General features: G+C 39.6%; 1 protein-coding gene across 2 annotated transcripts in view; it reads right to left on the reverse strand.

The window, feature by feature from the left end:
• LOC143216781 (protein FAM151B) overlaps window positions 1-18,627 on the reverse strand; it is a 42,957-nt gene that overhangs the window by 6,517 nt on the left and 17,813 nt on the right. For both annotated transcript variants that reach the window (XM_076440177.1, XM_076440176.1), the window contains one exon: window positions 802-933. In XM_076440177.1, coding sequence (XP_076296292.1) covers window positions 802-925 — 124 coding nt within the window. In that variant the 5' untranslated portion in view covers window positions 926-933. The remainder of the gene's footprint in view (window positions 1-801; window positions 934-18,627) is intronic.

Genomic DNA, 18,627 nt, shown 5'->3' on the forward strand with positions numbered 1-18,627 from the left:
AAGTCCGTTCAAGTTTAAATTGAGATACTTAAGAGTTTGCGTTTTAATGAAATTCAAGATATACGTATAGGATACCAATGTGTCACACTCCTTAAGTGCATCCAAGAAAGCTAAATTTACAATTCCTATTAAAATAATAGCAATTATTAAGTGAATGATATGTGTGTTTTTGCCAAGAATGAACTTGAGCCACTTCCAAAATTAACAACTAGATTTCTCATGAAATTTGAAACAGCCCAGGTCCATTCGATATTATTTACGATGCTTTAAATTGGAAAAACAATATTGAATTTATTTTAGATTTCAGGAAATCATATTCGGGAAATCTTCTAACTATATAAATTATATAACAATTCCAGCAAACCACGAAACATTTACCATTTATCCTGCTCCTGAATTAGATTTCATCTAATTCAGGGGAAATCATTAGATTTTATATTAATTTAAAGCGACCACCTTTAATGAATTTAGCGAATTCAAAAATGTCTATAAAATTTGGATAATACAATTATTTGAAAAAAAAGTTAGCTATGTTGCACAATGTAGGAAGTTCGAACAGCATTTTCACGCATACAGTCTCTCTATTTAATAAAGAATAAAAGACATTTCTTAACTGGTCAACTATCGGTGCTTTCACGTTAAGTCAATGTAAAAATATCCGAAAACACGTTCACTCTCGAATATCATGGTGGAAACATTTCTTCACGATTTAATAAGGTAATTGTGAATATAGAGGTAGGTGAAGTCGATTCGCGAGCGTTAAATTTTTTCGAAATGTACGATAGTTCGAAGAGTACTTACAGTTCGCGAGTGCCTCGCGCAGTGCTTCTTTGTTGTTAACTGCATGAGCCCAGGTGATATTCGTCAGGTTGCCCTTTAACTCGGGGAAGAAGATCTTCGGGTCCATAGGGGCGGCGTTGGTCATGGTGCTGTCTGTAACACGAAAGCAACGATTCAGTAATTTGTTTCAATAGGTAATCAACAGATAGTATAGGTAATTTTTACGAAGCAAAAATGTTACAAAATGACGGAGCTAATCTCGAAGATTCCTCACTTCCTACAACGTCGTTTCGTGTCGAATCCCTTAAAATGTAATAAGTATGAGGTGAAAAGCAGAATTCGATTTTTGAAATAGTGGCGCTTAAAGTAGTTCTGAAAGTAATATTATTTTTCCATTTTCACGCTTCCGTTTGTTATTATTGAGACTTATTTTGAATCGCAAAATCGCGGTACATCCCGACAGCTGACATTTCGGACGTCATTTCATGCTCCCTAGTGCTTTCTAACCTTTCAAGCATTTTTTTGTCATTGCATCAAATATGCAAAATCAGAGAAAAAATTGTGTGCTGTTTAACACACATTATAAAATTAGCATTACAGTATTAGCATAACACACATTAGTATTATAAAAATAACACGATTAGATTTATTTATATTTTGAGCGATTTTTACTATAATATATTTATACTGGAGTCAAAAAATATATTCAAAAAATTCCCACGAAAACACCTTTACAATTTCAATAATTGTCGAATAAAAAATCTAGTGTTAAGGAGTGGATTCTCGCCATCGAAATACCATTCTTTTTCGCTTCTTTCAATATTTTTTATGCGGTGCAAATTACATTTCAACTTAAAGTGTCGTGAAGAATCATATAACTCGATGTTTTGCTAATAAAAAACAGAATTTTACGAGCATGGGATCTTTGAGTTGCCTGAAAAATTGCCTGAAAAAAGATCGTAGAACAAAATGTCATAGAACTTATTCTACATGGTAAAAAATTACCAAATATAAATATGAGATGAACAGTAGAGTTCGGCTTTTCGAGTCGCGAGGCATTCCAGGATGTTCGAGAAGCCGCTTTCGACCTACGACCCCAATATTCGGGATCGTTTCATAATTGAGCGTACTGAGAATTCCTCGCGAGGATAGACGGCTATGAGCCTGAGAGTTTTTGGGGGGGTGGGGCCGGATGACTGAGAATCTCGCCCCACTTTGCTCGTTGTCGCCCCCTAACCACCCCCACGGGACGAGATCGATAATCGCATTCATTCGTTACCGTCGCGCGGAGGTCTTGCACACCGACGTTTCACTGCCAAAAAATTCAAAACATCCCCAGCGATCACTCGCCATTTTCACTGGTTCCGTTGTTACGTAGCCAGATATTTAACCGCCTCGATTACGCCGAGGAAATCAATTTGGCAAACATCTTGCACGACTTTCGCGTGCGAACTCGGCCTCGCGGAACCACAAAAGGAGACCATTTTATACGCCGCTCGCGTGCTGCCACCAATCTCCGTTATCTCCGAAAGCGCAGGTAGCGTGTACAGTGCCGCCAAAAACTGTTGCAACATTTAATTCCGTGAAAGAGGATCTCCCAACAAGAAACTCAGTTCGAAGAATCTTTTCAATCGTTTTGTAAGAACATTGAAAAATTTTCTTCGTGAATCAATCTACCACTGATATTACGATTACAAAGCCTCCCCTGAAAAATTAATCTACGATTTTTTGAAACCATTTTACCACAAAAAAGGAGGAACAAGTTTCTGCAAAGTTAGCAGGAACTTAATTACACCCTCCATTTAAAGGGCTGTGACACGACTGAAGAAAATCGTAGATCATGTTTCAAGGTCTCGTTGTAAAGGGGACGTTCCGATCTTCAAATCCGTGGTGGATTCAATTTTGAATAAAATTTGTTCACGTTTTCACAGTCGTTTCAATTTGTCGCTGTTTTTGAAGCGGCTGCATATCTCGCGTAATTACGCCCTCCATTCAAAGGGCTGTGACACGACTGAAGAAAATCGTAGATCATGTTTCAAGGTCTCGTTGTAAAGGGGACGTTCCGATCTTCAAATCCGTGGTGGATTCAATTTTGAATAAAATTTGTTCACGTTTTCACAGTCGTTTCAATTTGTCGCTTTTTTTGAAGCGGCTGCATATCTCGCGTAATTACGCCCTCCATTCAAAGGGCTGTGACACGACTGAAGAAAATCGTAGATCATGTTTCAAGATCTCGTTGTAAAGGGGACGTTCCGATCTTCAAATCCGTGGTGGATTCAATTTTGAATAAAATTTGTTCACGTTTTCACAGTCGTTTCAATTTGTCGCTTTTTTTGAAGCGGCTGCATATCTCGCGTAATTACACCCTCCCTTCAAAGGGCTGTGACACGACTGAAGAAAATCGTAGATTATGTTTCAAGATCTCGTTGCAAAAGGGACTATCCGATCTTCAAATCCGTGGTGGATTCAATTTTGAATAAAATTTGTTCACGTTTTCAGAGTCGTTTCAATTTGTTGCTCTTTTTGAAGCGACTGTATATCTTGCGAATTTCACCTGGACGAATCGATACGGGGCGAACTGTCGATACAATAGTTTCAACTGACCCGTTTCCGGTCCAGCAGACGATGCAGAGGGGTTCAGGCTCTGTGCGTTAGCTGACCGGTCATCGAGGCGCGAGGGACAACGGGCAAACGGTTCTCTGTTCTTTTTTTTCCGTTATTTTTGCTTTCCTCCTTTGCCATGTCGGAGCGTGACGTGCATCTATGGGAAAATGCCTATTCGGCCGTTTGCGGAGAGCTCGATATTACTACTTTTGTCGATATCACTGTCTAATACCGATCGCATGGCCTGCGACGACTAGACTTGTGCATCTTTATGCAAAATAGCTGTTTTCTAAAACGGTCACAAAATGATATGTAATTATTAGACTGCGGATGTTTATGGAATTTTCAATTTTTGCAGACAAATATCAAGAAAGTGGGTGAAAATTATATGTAATTATTAGACTGCGGATGTTTATGGAATTTTCAATATTTGCAGACAAATTCCAAGGAAGTGGGAACAAAAAAAATCTTGTTTTCAGCGGTAGTAATTAAAAATCGTATTACATTCCTAAAGCCCGCTGTCTAGTGAAATTGTTACACGAAATATTTATGTCCGAGTTCATTCAGCAGACGGATAATTCCGTAATCGACGGTTTAAACGGTTTTCATTAAATCGCTTTGTAGCGTGTGCGAATGCAAATTGAATAACCCGTTGAACATGGCCACACGTGCTTATAATTATTGTTAACAATCTTCACGCCTGTTACGAACTAAATGAATGGTGTCTACGGGAAGGGCGTACCACTCGCGTGTCAGCGTACCTGTTAACCCGTAAACCGAGTGGTATAACATGGATCAATAACCATATGCACACGATTCATGATAAATACGATGTAATTGATCCGGGTTCATGGGAGAATGTCGCGGAAGGTAGCACGAATGAGAACTATGCAACAAATAGCGGGGAATTAGGTACAAGGTACTGACCACGGTTAACAGGTGAATCCACGGTTTGACTCTGGGAACCTGTAGTTAGGGTACAGTGGGGGGACAAGTAGTGATGGGATCTGAATCACTTCGAATCGCTTCGATTCGATATTTACGACAAACAGTTCGAATCACTTGCAATATAATTCAAAACTTGGAACTCTCTTGAAACTCTTGGACGTCTTGAAAATCTTGAAAGCCTTGAAACTTTGGAAGGTTTGTAAGAATTGGAACTCTTGAAATGTTACATCTATCACGAAACCAAATGAACGTACCAATATCATAAAAAGTATAACATTTATTAAGATTATCAAGACTTTTAAAATTTTCAAGACTTCAAGAATTTCTGATTTCGAATAAATATCGAATTGATTACAAAACTCTGTGGTGATTGATTTGTTCGAAAACTTGCAAGAGAGAATATTGTATGCCCATCACTAGGGACGAGTCTTAATCCAGCGACTCCGGTTAAGGGATGCCGTAGCCTTGCGTTTACACTGCCGTCTGGTCTATATTTCAAGCTATTCGTACACGTTAATTATCGGTATTCTGCATGTCCCTAGCCTCGGACGTATTATCTGGAAACTTGAAAAGGTCATCAGAAATGTGTCGTTCGCACAAAGTGGCTTTTAACGACATCGAAACCTTGTACACAGGGAAGCGACGGTGTAATTGAGAATTCGCTGCTGACCGAATCAAACGCTGAAAACTTCCTTTGAGGATAAAACAATTCGCCGAGCGAACGAGGAATTTCGCTATTTTTCTATTGCTCTCCATTTGAACCGTCGCGTCGTGCGCGGAGCTGCGCAATCTTCGTCACTTTTGCGGTATTAACCGTCAACCATTATTCACAATATTGTTTATATTCTTAAATATGTTGCTATCTGATCAATTACTACAAGTTTAAGTATTGGATTAGGTGTTTTATCAATTGCATATCGATAAAATGAAAAGAATCATGAAGAATGGTATTATTCTATATCGAAAGAAATGTTTAATTTTATAATTCAATCTAATCAAGTATTATTATATCAAAATATAATACCTCATAAAAAGATATCATATACAATGTAATAATTCTAGGTCGGAAAAAGTGTTTAATTTTAATTCAATCTAATCAATTATTATTATATAAAAATGTAATACCTGATAAAAAAATATCATATACAATGGTATTATTCTAGATCGGAAGAAATGTTTAATTTTAATTGAATCTAATCAATTATTATTATATGTATAAGAATATAATATCTAAAAAAAATATCATGTACAATGGAATAATTCTAGGTCGGAAGAAATGTTTCATTTTCAAGTAAAATAGCTCCGACAGCTAAGGGCTGAAAACAGTCCAGATTCTTTAAATATTGATCGATTCCCAGAGTTGGCGGAACTTCATTCTCGCGAGAAGCCCGTAGGCAGAACGACGTTCCTATTTACATGAAATCGCATTATCTGCACTTCTGTGTCCACCGCGGCTCCCATTCACAGTTTCTTCTTCGTCCAACGACACTTCCGGTCGACTTATTTCCGAGCCATCGATTCCACACAGAAGACGGTCTGTCGGGGAACCGGTTGTCGACACGGGAAATCGCGAAAGCGGGAAAGCAACGAACATTCTTTACTCGCCTCTATCTATGCAAAGAGAGATAGCATTGTCATTAAAACTATGTATCTTGCGAACGAAAAATGCCTCCGTCGATATCAACCGTATCGATTGATTACGAACTACGTCATGCAGCTAGCAGTAAATCTTCCCGAGGAAAAATGTTTATGTTGATGCTTCTGTAACTTGTTGTTTTAAATTATTTTTAAATGGATCTTCGACGGGCACACTTGTGACGTTTTCCTGGTTAATTTGAGCCCAAACACGATACACTTTGGATCATGTTTACTTGTATTAAATAGATCCTCGATTATCCGAACCGCCGATGCATGAATCCAAACTGTACCGTGTTTGTGCTCGTTTTAATCGGGAAAATCTCGCGAGTACGCCGGTGAAAGTTTCTTGACAAAATAATGAAGAACAACGAAGTTTGTTAATATAATGTTTATCTTTTCATCAGCACTCTAGCTCTAACGGTTGCGACCTGCAACTTTGAGGTATGTTTTCGTCGCTTTAATGTGGACGATGGCCGATAAAAAGAAATGTGTTGAATATTTTCCGGAGAACTAGCTAGTCGGGAAGTTTCATCGAAGTTGGCGAGTTCCCTCGTCAGTGGAAAATTCGCTAAAATCGGACAGTCTCTCGGCAGCGTAATGGACGGGAGACACAACGGCCGATGGGCATCATTGTCTCTGGTCGGAATGGAAGTTAGTTGGCAGGAGGTGGCATTGTGTCCGAAAACGGTCCGGTGGATCGCGATAACGTCCGATAACGCGTCCGAAGGACGTGGGACGGCTGTCGCGCGCGGTTTACGGAGAATTAATTCCCTAGATTGATGATAGATCGATGTGAAACAGGATCGCAGGGAAAAAGTCTGCGTGACTCGGGCCGCGGCAAACAGAAGGCATGAACGTCTCGAGGGAAATGATCGCGGCGCACGAGAGATCCGGATGAGAGCTTGCGAGCGGCGTGGGTGTTCCCTATTTTCGTGAAAATGTACGAGCGTCGGAACCGGAGCGTTGCATAAGGACGCGACACGTTGCACGTTATTAGGAACTCGAAGACAGACAATCGATTGTTCAGCCAATTAGAGCCGCTCCGAGAGTCGACTCTCGGCCGAGCCACGAGGTCAGTCCCGCCTAAGAGAACTCGAGCCTCTTCGGCAACGGAGAAAGTAGAGCGGAAAGCTGCTTTTCCTCGCCGGAAGCCGATTTTCCAATTTGAATATCCCTGCCTGGCTTTTAACGAGATGCACGGCGCGGAGCTCCTGCAATTTCTTCGAACGCTACGACTATTTGGATAGTAACTGCTAAACCATTTTTTTTTGTGACACTTGCGCCATGTTTGTGGCATGTTTCTGAAGAAAATGAGCCCAAACACGGTACAGTTAGGATAATACTTGATCGTTCAGTGCACGATATACTGGAACCTCGATTATCCGAACTGATCAGAGAGAGAGAGATGAAATCTTAACCTCAAGAAAATTATTTAGAACATTATTTAGAATATTTTTACATGACTAAACATGTAGTCAAACAGAATATCAAACTTCCCAGCTGAATAATCGAAAAATATGCAGAGGAGTTGTTAATTATTGTAACGAATCTGTAAACTTGAGGAAGGGATTTCCATTTGAAATCGTGTCAAACAGAATACCAAAGTTTTCCCAACAAATGTTCCCAGCTGAATAATCGAAAAATATGCAGAGCGATTGTTAATTATTGAAACGAATCTGTAAAATTGAAGAAGAGTATGATTTCCATTTGAATCTGCGTGTACAGAAGAACCAATTTCAACAGCTAATAAATTGGTTTAGCTGGGACGAAGAAAACGAATTTCGTCACCGTTTCCGGCCGTACAACCACTATACACGAGGGGCTGAAAATTGAGGACATATGGTTGCCGAGCCTAATCCAACCCCCAGGTCGGCACCGACACGTGCGCGACAGATTTTTCCATGGGAAGAACTGTTTGGACAGGCGAGCGGCCGGTGGTCCTGATTTTCGCCTCGGAATTTGATCGTAGCTTAGAGTGGAAATTGGAATTTCCGATAGTTCGACTGGGAATGGGGGCCGGATTCTAGCCGGCTCGATTACCATAAGTCACAGCCGTCCAACCGGCTCAGCTCGATGCCAACTACGCTCCGCTCCGCTCGACTCCGCTCCGATTCGCTCGGCAATTCCGCCGGAAATCCGCGCTAAACTGCAGCCTAAGCTCCTGAGGAAGTAGATACGAAGAGGCTTCTCAGCGAGGACCTCGGTTTAAGACCCTTCTCGATGCCGTGATCAATAAATAAATTATTGTATAATATTTTGTTAAAGTAGGAGACATTTTTTCGAAGTGGTAAACTGGTTTGGATTTTATGCGTTTATGGCTAGAATTGGCCCCGACGTTGAACTTGCATTGTTCCGAGGAAAAAGCGGTGACAGATGCAATTTATAATATAATATATGCATATATAATTTCATTAAATTAGGACAAATTTTATAAAAGTGGAAAATAACGGATTTTGAGGTGACGTAACTCGTCACTAGACTGCGGCTTTGATGCATTCGTGGCAACGAAAATGGCCCCGACGTTGAACTTGCATTGTTTCGAGGAAAAAGCGGTGACAGATGCAATTTATAATATAATATATGCATATATAATTTCATTAAATTAGGACAAATTTTATAAAAGTGGAAAATAACGGATTTTGAGGAGACGTAACTCGTCACTAGACTGCGGCTTTGATGCATTCATGGGAACAAAAATGGCCCCGACGTTGAACTTGCATTGTTTCGAGGAAAAAGCGCATCAGCGTCGAGAGGCCGAATATATTATTATGCTATACATAGACAGCGGATCATTATGCAAAATGAAATTTTGCATTTTCTACCTGAATTGCAACAAACTGGAGTGAAGTAGAAATTAATTTTCTTTCCTAATACGTTTAATAGCAGTATTTCTAAATTCTTCTAATGTTTTTACTGTTCTCAATCACATCTTCTCATTGTTGTCTTAAATGCATAAAATCCGCAGTCTAATAATATATATAATTTTATTAATTTGATTTGGAGGAGACAATGGCCCCGACATTGAACTTGCATCGTTCAAAAAGCGCATCAGCGTTGACAGGTCGAATCGCAGCGGACAATTTGAACGCAGTCGCTGCACATTTAATGTTTCAGGTCACGGGAAAAGAAAGTCGTGTAACCGGTAGTTCGAAACTACAGCGTGTATATGTACAGGGTGTATAAAAAGTAATGGTCATCCGCCCTAGGGATGAATCTACGCCTCTGTATCGATGGACATTTGTATAAGAGAAACTTCCCGCAAAATGGTTTATAACAAAGCAAGTTGTTGGTAAAGTTGATTTTTGCATCAACACCTTCCGCTCATCCAGAAGAGAAAAGTTTGAAGGAAGCCACATGTTGCAAGCAAATAATTATTGAGATATAAGCTGTTGAAGTTCTTGCAAAATTTGATTGTGTGGATTCTTAAAAATTTGTAAGTACCTATACTTGACATTGGTATTTCAGGGTAAACTTTTCTGTGCTTTCTGCAAGTTTCTCTTACAAATGTCCATCGATCCAGGGCTGTAGATTCACCCCCAGGACGGATGACCATTACTTTTTATACAACCTGTACGCGTGTATCGATAACTGGCCTGTCCACAGGGAGAACCGACGCATATATCAGGATGGGTGGTACCGTCGTTGCATTCAGCCGCAGGGAATTGATCCATTAGAGCTATTCCCTCGTAATCGTATTGAAACGGTTCGATGCAGTTTAGGATCAGTGTAATACGCGAGCGGGTTACACCCGCGGAGGTGCACACGTTGCGATAGATGCAACCAGAGTGGCCAAATCAGGGGAATTTACCTTCTCTCTGCCGGTACCGGGCTAGTCACGTGACATTGTGGCACATGCGCGATGCAGGCGCGTCACGTGACTAGCCCGCGGCGGTAGGGGAAGGTAGAGTGGGGGCACAAGTCAGAATCTAGCGAGTCTGGATGCAACACGTCATCAATTCTGATGAGTACTGTTCTGTAAATGGTAGAACTCTCGCCAATACTATTCTATAAACGGTACTACAACGATATATCAGTATCTATGAATATTCGGTAATTACTCCTGTCAAACTTATGCTCCAAACACGTTGTTTATTTATAACATCCACGTAGATAATTCACGGAGCTTGTTTGCGTTCCCGCTATGGAATCTTTTTTTAGACCATCTGAAAGAACTTTGTTCTCTGCAGTAAACATTTTAATCACACAAAAGGGTCCCTTAATCGAGATGCAAATTCGAACAAAATTGTTTTTGGAAGCCGAAGATTATTTCTATCCCTGGTTAAAACAGAGAATAAGACTAATTTATACCATATAGGATCACATGGTGAATTTAAAAATGTGTTCTAGCGTGTCTAATCGTGCTAATTGATAATGACTTTTTCTTCGAAACTAATTTAGCGGTACACCTCGGACAGGATAAACATTTGCGCTGTCATTAGCGGTATTAATCGGCCGCGAGCAGTTATGTAATTTAGACTCCAGTTTCTTTGCACACATGCCGTCTTTGTTAAATGAAATTAATTTCCAAGAAAAAGAACATCTATTCCTGGAGATGATGTTTTCTGGAGAAAATCGATTCAACAGCAAAGGGTTAAATTCTAGGCAGTTTCTAGGATCATCATCCACTTTATTGACACTCATTGCACCTATCCGCGTCGAAATAAAATAGAAAAATTCCTCGGCAGAGCGAATGGTTGAACTGCCTATCTGAAGGGCAGTTTCTCTGAAGCTCACCTATTTTTTTTTTGTTCATTGTACCCAGTCGCGTAGAAATAAAATAGAAAAAATTCCTCGGCAGCGAAGGGTTAAATTCCCTCGATTTTTTCCCACGATAGCCGTTCCCTTGAACTTCAACGACAGCCTCGGAAGGACGTACTCTCGCGTCACGCGTCACGTTGGAAAAATGATCGACGCGTCAGCTACCGATGGCAGCCTTGCCAACGGCGAAGTGCTTTTGATACGATAATAACGCGATAGATAGTCTCCGATCTATTTTCGCGTCGTGTCGCGATATACCCTAACGGCTCGGCACACACGAGAACGCGATGTACAGAATGAAACCGTGTGTGTAGACTGTTTACGATATACCCTAAATCCAGTTGGCCCCCGAGAGCCACTTCCGCGAGCCGTCGGAGCAACGTCGAGCAATTTCGGCCGAGTTAGGCGCGCACGCCGAAACTCTGCCTCTCCCAAGACTTTGTAGGCCACGGGGAGGAATAATTCTCGTCCGACTGATCGATACACACCGGGTCACCATTTACAACGTGAAATATTATTGCTGCAACCAACGGGGACAGGATATATCGCGGGACAAAGGGGCCCGTGGACGTGCGCCGGCGTGTGTCCGTGAGCGATTGATACACCTTTCGCGATCCAGCACAAGGAAAACCGTCGCGCCGCCGGAGACCTACGATTTTTATTTAGCTCGTTCTCTCCTTTCCTCTTCACGCCTCGGCGGCGGCCGCGCCTGCCTATCTACGCGGCCGTAGTTGCTGGGAAAGTTCATTTCTGAGAATCTCGCGAAAAGTCTGCTCTTCGAAATTGTGCAACTTTTTCGAAACTGGAACTTGCAGCGATCGGTGTAGCCATGGTACAAATTTTTTGGCGAAATTGCAATCGACGGGAATCGTGGGACAAAATGGTAAATGGTTCAATAAAAATTTTCAGAAAACAATTTTTCCTCGGAGAACGTATTGATTATCGCCAGAAAATTATAATAAAATGACGCTGCCTTTAGTTGTTGGGAATGTTCATTTCTGAGAACCTCGCGAAATATCTACTCTTCGAAACTGTGCAACTTTTTCGAAAATGGAACTTGTAGCGATCGGTGTAGCCATGGTACAAATTTGGCAAAATTGCAATCGACGGGAATCGTGGGACAAAATGGTAAATGGTTCAATAAAAATTTTCAGAAAACAATTTTTCCTCGGAGAACGTATTGATTATCGCCAGAAAATTATAATAAAATGACGCTGCCTTTACTTGCTGGGAAAGTTCATTTCTGAGACCCTCGCAAAATATCTACTCTTCGAAACTGTGTAACTTTTTCGAAAATGGAACTTGTAGCGATCGGTGTAGCCATGGTACAAATTTTTTGGCGAAATTGCAATCGACAGGAATAGCGGGAAGAAATGGTACATGGTTCAATAAAAATTTTTAGAAAGAAATTATTCCCCGGAGAACGTACTGATTATCGCTAGAAAATTATAATAAAATGACGCTGCCTTGAGTTGCTGGGAAAGTTCATTTCAGAGAACCTCGCGAAAAGTCTGCTCTTCGAAATTGTGCAACTGTTTAAAAACTGCCTCGAGCGACCTGAGATTCGTGAGGAACTTGAAGCGATAGTACAAATTGGAAAAAATGGTAAATGGCACGACGAAAATTTTCAGAAAAAAATTATTCCTCGAAGAACATATTTATTATCGCCAGAAAATTATTATAAAACGAAGACGCCTCGACGACGGAGTCGTACGTCACTGCGGAAAGCAGCCTCGTTTATATTCGTTCCAAGTTAAAAATAAAAGATGCTATTGCTTTTTCAATATTTCATGCATTGCTTGAACCTATTTTTAAGCGGACGTCGATCAAGATTGTAAAAGTTGTCAGTCATCGCAAAAAAAGAGATTATAGCAAAAATTTTTTCATAACTTTATGAATACTATTTTCTTCTTTTATTCAGACACACTATGTAGTAGCTTGTTACGAATATCTAACGAATGTCGCAACATCGCGAACATAATCCTAACAGTGCTCTTATTACGACGATGTTTTGGAAATACAGAGGCTTTGCTAAGCACCGTAGGAACGCGAATGCTGTCGTTCGAGAGCACATTCGTGACGCATTGCGTGCGCATTCCGCGCGAGTATTCTTTAAACGACGCAACGATGGAACGATACTCCGGTGTCGGCCGATAAATTGTCAACACGCCGCGAGTGTAAATTTTACTGCTAATACTTCCCATCGACGGATACGATCTCGCTCCACTTTCGCGAAATAGTCACCTCCCCGCGAAGTGTCTTCGATACATAGTACTCTGGTCATTTGTAAAATGCAAAATTCATTGAATTCAAATTCAATTTTCAAATTTCCAAATTGTAATTAATTTTTTGGATTTGACATGTTCCCTGCAAAACTCGATTTTTTAATCACTCCATTCAAATTAATGGGGTTTGAAACTCTGAATTAATTTTTGGGATTTTACATATTCCCAGCATAATTAAATTTTTTGATCGCTCGAGTCATTCAGATTCATTGGATTTGAAATTCTGAATTAATTTGGTGGGATTCGATATTTTCAGAGAGTCTAAGAAGAGTCTACACTTTAATACATAATATTCTAGAAATTCGCAAAATTAAATTTTTTTTAAACTCAAGTCATTCAGATTCACTGGCTTTGAAATTCTAAATCAATTTGGTGGGATTTGACATGTCCTTTGCAAAACTCAACTTTTTAATCACTCCATTCAAATTAAAGGGCTTCGAATTACTAAATTAATTTTTGGGATTTCACATTATTCGTAACATTTTAATACATAATACTCTCGAAACTCTCAAAAATAAATGATCATCACTTAATCTCAGTTCAACAATCACTCAAATCACGCTAAAATTTGATCTGTCTGTGGGATAATTTAAAATCAGACTCACAACAAGAAGAAATCACATGAAATACATGCAATCGAGTAGTTGGATGAATAGAACAAATTGAATGGAGGAAATTTCCATAGATGTGTGTTGATAATTCTATAACAATATGTTGTTTGCAACCGTAGCCGCCCGCGTATGTTTAATCGGGATTAGAGCAAGAAAATCCAGCAGCAGTCGTGTTCGCGAGAGTAAATATCTCGCGTACGTGAGCAAAACGATTAATGCGACATGGTAGAGTAACGTAGGCCTCGTATCCTTCCAGGAATCGCGATCGAGATGCCGCGAGAGAGAGGTTTACAACGCGTTGCGTGGACGCTTTACTGCTCGAGGATTCGATGAAACGTGCCCGCATTACGCTCACGTTTCATTACGACACCGTTTCTTTTTTTCTTCGTCTCGAAAAGACTCGTTCGAGTGCTGCGAACGGGTCAACAGACCCAATAGACACGCTAATTGGTCTGCGAACTGCAGCAAACATTCTTTTCGAAGATCAAACAATGCTGTTAACAAGCTTCCGAGACGAGGAGGGACATTCGACTCCATCTTTAATTCTCAATCCGCGATCCTTAATCTTCAATTCTTGGTTGAATTGAGGCATTATTTCTGTAATTCTTCCATTCTTAGTTCAATTAAATCAACTTTTATTCTTGTAATTTTGGAATTCTTCAATTATCAGTTCAATTAAATCAATTTTTATGTTTTTTATTTTGGAATGCTTCAATTCTCAGTTCAATTGAGGCAATTTTGATTTTTCTGATTCAGCAATTCTCCAATTCTTAGTTCAATTGGGACATCTTTAATTTTTAATTTTGGAGTTCTTCAATTCTTAGTTCAATTAAATCAATTTTTATTCTTTTAATTTTGGAATTCTTCAATTCTTAGTTCAATTGAGGCAATTTTCATTTTTTTAATTTTGGAATTCTTCAATTCTTAGTTCAATTAAATCAATTTTTATTCTTTTAATTTTGGAATTCTTCAATTCTTAGTTCAATTAAATCAATTTTCATTTTTTAAATTTTGGAATGCTTCAATTCTTAGTTCAATTAAATCAATTTTTATTCTTTTAATTTTGGAATTCTTCAATTCTTAGTTCAATTGAGGCAATTTTCATTTTTTTAATTTTGGAATTCTTCAATTATCAGTTCAATTAAATCAATTTTTATTCTTTTAATTTTGGAATTCTTCAATTCTTAGTTCAATTAAATCAATTTTCATTTTTTAAATTTTGGAATGCTTCAATTCTTAGTTCAATTAAATCAATTTTTATTCTTTTAATTTTGGAATTCTTCAATTCTCAGTTCAATTGAGGCAATTTTTATTTTTCTGATTTAGCAATTCTCCAATTCTTAGTTCAATTGGGGCAATCTTTATTTTTTAAATTTTGGAATTCTTCAATTCTCAGTTCAATTGAGGCAATTTTGATTTTTCTAATTTAGCAATTCCTCAATTCTTAGTTCAATTGGAGCAATTTTTATTTGTTTACTTTGCAATTATTTGGATCACACGATTTTTTATGAAGCCTCAAATAGACAAACTTCTAGATTAGAATGAGTTTCCGATTGAGTGACAGATGAGTCTGAGTCTCCGGCTTGTAATCGTGTAAACGGTGCGGCTGACGAAGTTTTCACTTGAAAAAGATAGCTGGCGACACTGTTGCGCGTCGGCAAAAGTGCCGAAGATATCGAGACCAAGATAAATAAACCAGTTTTTCGCTGTTCTAGCGCACGGTTTGCGCAAATAGTGTGCTCGAGTGTGTTTCCACTAATAGGATGGTCGCTGTTCATCGAATAGATATAATTACGGGAACGCGAAATAGTCTTAGCGACCTAGTCGCACCCCATTTCCGATCGAAGCGTGTTTTATCGTCGACAAATATTTTCCGAGTTGGTCCCGTACACTCGTCAGGTTTCGACGAAATCGTGAACGCTAGCAGCGTCGGGCCTGATACAAACGGGAATTAAAGACCCCGTGAGTCACGCTCCTCCGCGATAGATAAGAATGCAGCTCGAGCACCTTCTATCCGTGTCTCTCCATAGCAGCGCGAGCAAACACCGTCGCACGGTTTTCTTGCGCAAACGGTATCAGGGCAAACAAATTCTGATTGCGACGCCGACGTCGCGTCGGTGTCGTCGGTCACGTCGCCCTCAACGGATCGAAAATTCCGATAATAGCTAGGATTAGGCGTGGGCGGGGCGAAACTGCTCTTATCAAGCCACGCACACACCTAATATCCGCGATCTGTTGTTCAACACAAACGTGGTCTGCATAAGATCGTTCGATCCTGATATTTATGATATTAAACACGATAACATCGTCGTGTCGGATTACAAGAAGTCGGCAATCGACGATCAATGTCAATAAATCTTCGAAGGTGCTTCAGACTATCTCTAGGCAAGTAGAAATAGCGTCGAATGCTTCGTATATGTACTCGTATATTTTTATTATTATTCTCAAAGAGAGGAACTTGTCGAGCACCTTGCACTCGAGATCGTTTGCGTTCGGAGTTTTAATGTTTCCTAGTCGAAGGATGACGCCGAGGTGTTGTTAAAATTTCCATATTGTAATTCGAACCAATTTTCATACACCATTCGCTGGATTGTTTAAAGTTTGTCGGCGCAACTGCAGTTGTTCTTCGTTTGTTCGTGTTTTGAGTTTGCCGAGGTTTATGGCGGAATTATTATTATTATTATTATTATTATTATTATTTATTATACACGGACCGAGGTCCATTTACAATAGAATAAAGACTTAACATAAATTACTAAGAAAGGACATGCATAAAAGAAAAAAAAACTATTGGTATAAAGGTACTGATATTATGAGTTAATCCTGCGTAATTTTTTTTTGAAAGTTTGTAACGACCCATTAAAATAGTCAATACTATTATATAGAGTGTTGGAATTCGCAATAATTCGATTTATAGGATTTGTTAATCCATATGTGGATTTGCATTTACGTGTTTGAAAACCTGCTCGAGATCTCAAAGCACGTTCAGGGGCGTAAAAATTGATTTGCATAAGGAGAGAGGTACAATCTATATGGTTATTAATTAAATTAAAAATAAAGCTCTGGTCGGATACTTATTTTCTCGCGGATTCGCTGAATACGCAGCTGTTGGGACAGTAGAAGGATTCGCCTACAAGAGGTACCTTAACAAATTAATGAAGAAAGCGAGGATGGCGCTAAACATCATCAGTTACATAGAAGCCTTGATCTAAGAGAACAAACACCGTACGATCTAAGAAAAACAAATATCCCCCCTCGACTACGCTCAAGCTGCCTCGGTCGAACCAGTTCTAATCCAGTCACAAAACTTCCTTATTTCTCGTTGTTTTTTTATAGTATCTTCGTCAACTTATTTGCGGCATGTTTCTGATTAACATTAATTGTTGCATACCCGATAACCCATGTAAATGCATCACTAGAGTTACTAGAACCAGATAGGACCAAACGACCCTTAGATCTTTTTTCTTCCGTGTTATTCTTTCCACAACGCATCTTTTCCACTCCCTTCCAAAATATTTGAACGCACTTTGAAACAGCATAACTTTTTCATGATCGGACCAAACGACCTGACTTTTCTGAGCAATTAGAAGAATTGATTTACCAGGCGACACGCAAAAAAGATTTTGAAAAAATTTCAGTTGCTAAGAATTACGTGACAAAGTAAAAGAGCCATCATTTATAACTTTTTCATTAGAGCCCGTAATGAAAATTTAACATATGCGTTTCGACGAGCATCGAAAGATGCGAGAATCTGTGATCAAGGCTCCACTGTAATTGTCAAAGAATTTCTGTCTTCGAAAAGAATGGATCGACAGAACCTCTCATCCGCTTCTGATTTATTCGACTCGCGATTATCTGTTTCTCCCCGACGATGAGATATTGTGAGAACGCGAGTATGCGTGTCGACGCTCGCGCGAACAGGCGTGAAGGGGGAACGCCGCCTAGATCAACAATAATGTTTATGGCAAACGGTTGTTCAAACGAACGTGGTCTGTTTATAAATGACGGCGACCCGTTAATTAGTCCGCCAACGGGCGGCGGGGCTGTGTTGATCGTCGTTAAATAGAAAACCTGACGTGTATCGATCGGTGCGCGCCGGGGCCCGCTCGATTAGGCTAATTAGTATTATTAATACGTCCTAATGGGCTCGGTCACGCGATGATTCATTTCACGACGCTAATTGTCTGCGTGAAATCCTCGGTCACTCCCGTTCCGATGCGTGCCCGTCGCCCCTAAAACCTCGAGATCGTATCTCGATCATTTCCACGACTCCCACGGTGATCGATACCCCGGAGACAACGCGATCGAGCGAACTATGGCCCCCGGTAGCCTCTGCCTTTTGTTCGGTGTACACAGTTCGTTAATTAATTCTCCACCCTTTTGTAATCAGACTGCGGGATTCATTCGCGTTCGTGCCGCGCACGAGTTCGCAAAACACAGAAGACCGATTAACCTTCATCCGGAATAATTACATTAGGAATTAACCACCCTTCGAATTAGCTAATTATCCTTTATTTATAACGGCGCGTTCGGATTCGCGGACGTTCCACTGTATTCGAAAGTAACGATCGATTAGTTTCACGGACGAAAATACAATTTAATATTCTTTTATCGGGAAGGATTTTGTGATTAGACGTTATCTTATCGTGATTTTCGTAGACTCTGTGATGCAAAACACTTTCTCGGATCTGAATTTTATTTTATTCATTTTTTAACCCGTTTCTCAGATGATATTCGTGCACTGAGAAAAAAATCCTGTCGAAACAAAAACAATATATGTTGATTCAATAAGATGTACTATTGAATAGTGCCAATATCATATGAACTTATTTTAATATTTAATACTATTGAATTTCAATAGCAAAACTCATTTCCGCCAATCATATAAGCGAATAGCTTGACCATCAATGTTTTCAAGAAAATAAGATATGGCCACAAACCAATTCCAGTATGAATCAATACATTTCTCAAATTTTTTTAACAACATATCTGATTGAAGGAAA

This window comes from Lasioglossum baleicum, chromosome 16, assembly GCF_051020765.1.
Source record: "Lasioglossum baleicum chromosome 16, iyLasBale1, whole genome shotgun sequence".
NCBI classification, from domain to species: Eukaryota; Metazoa; Arthropoda; class Insecta; order Hymenoptera; family Halictidae; genus Lasioglossum; species Lasioglossum baleicum.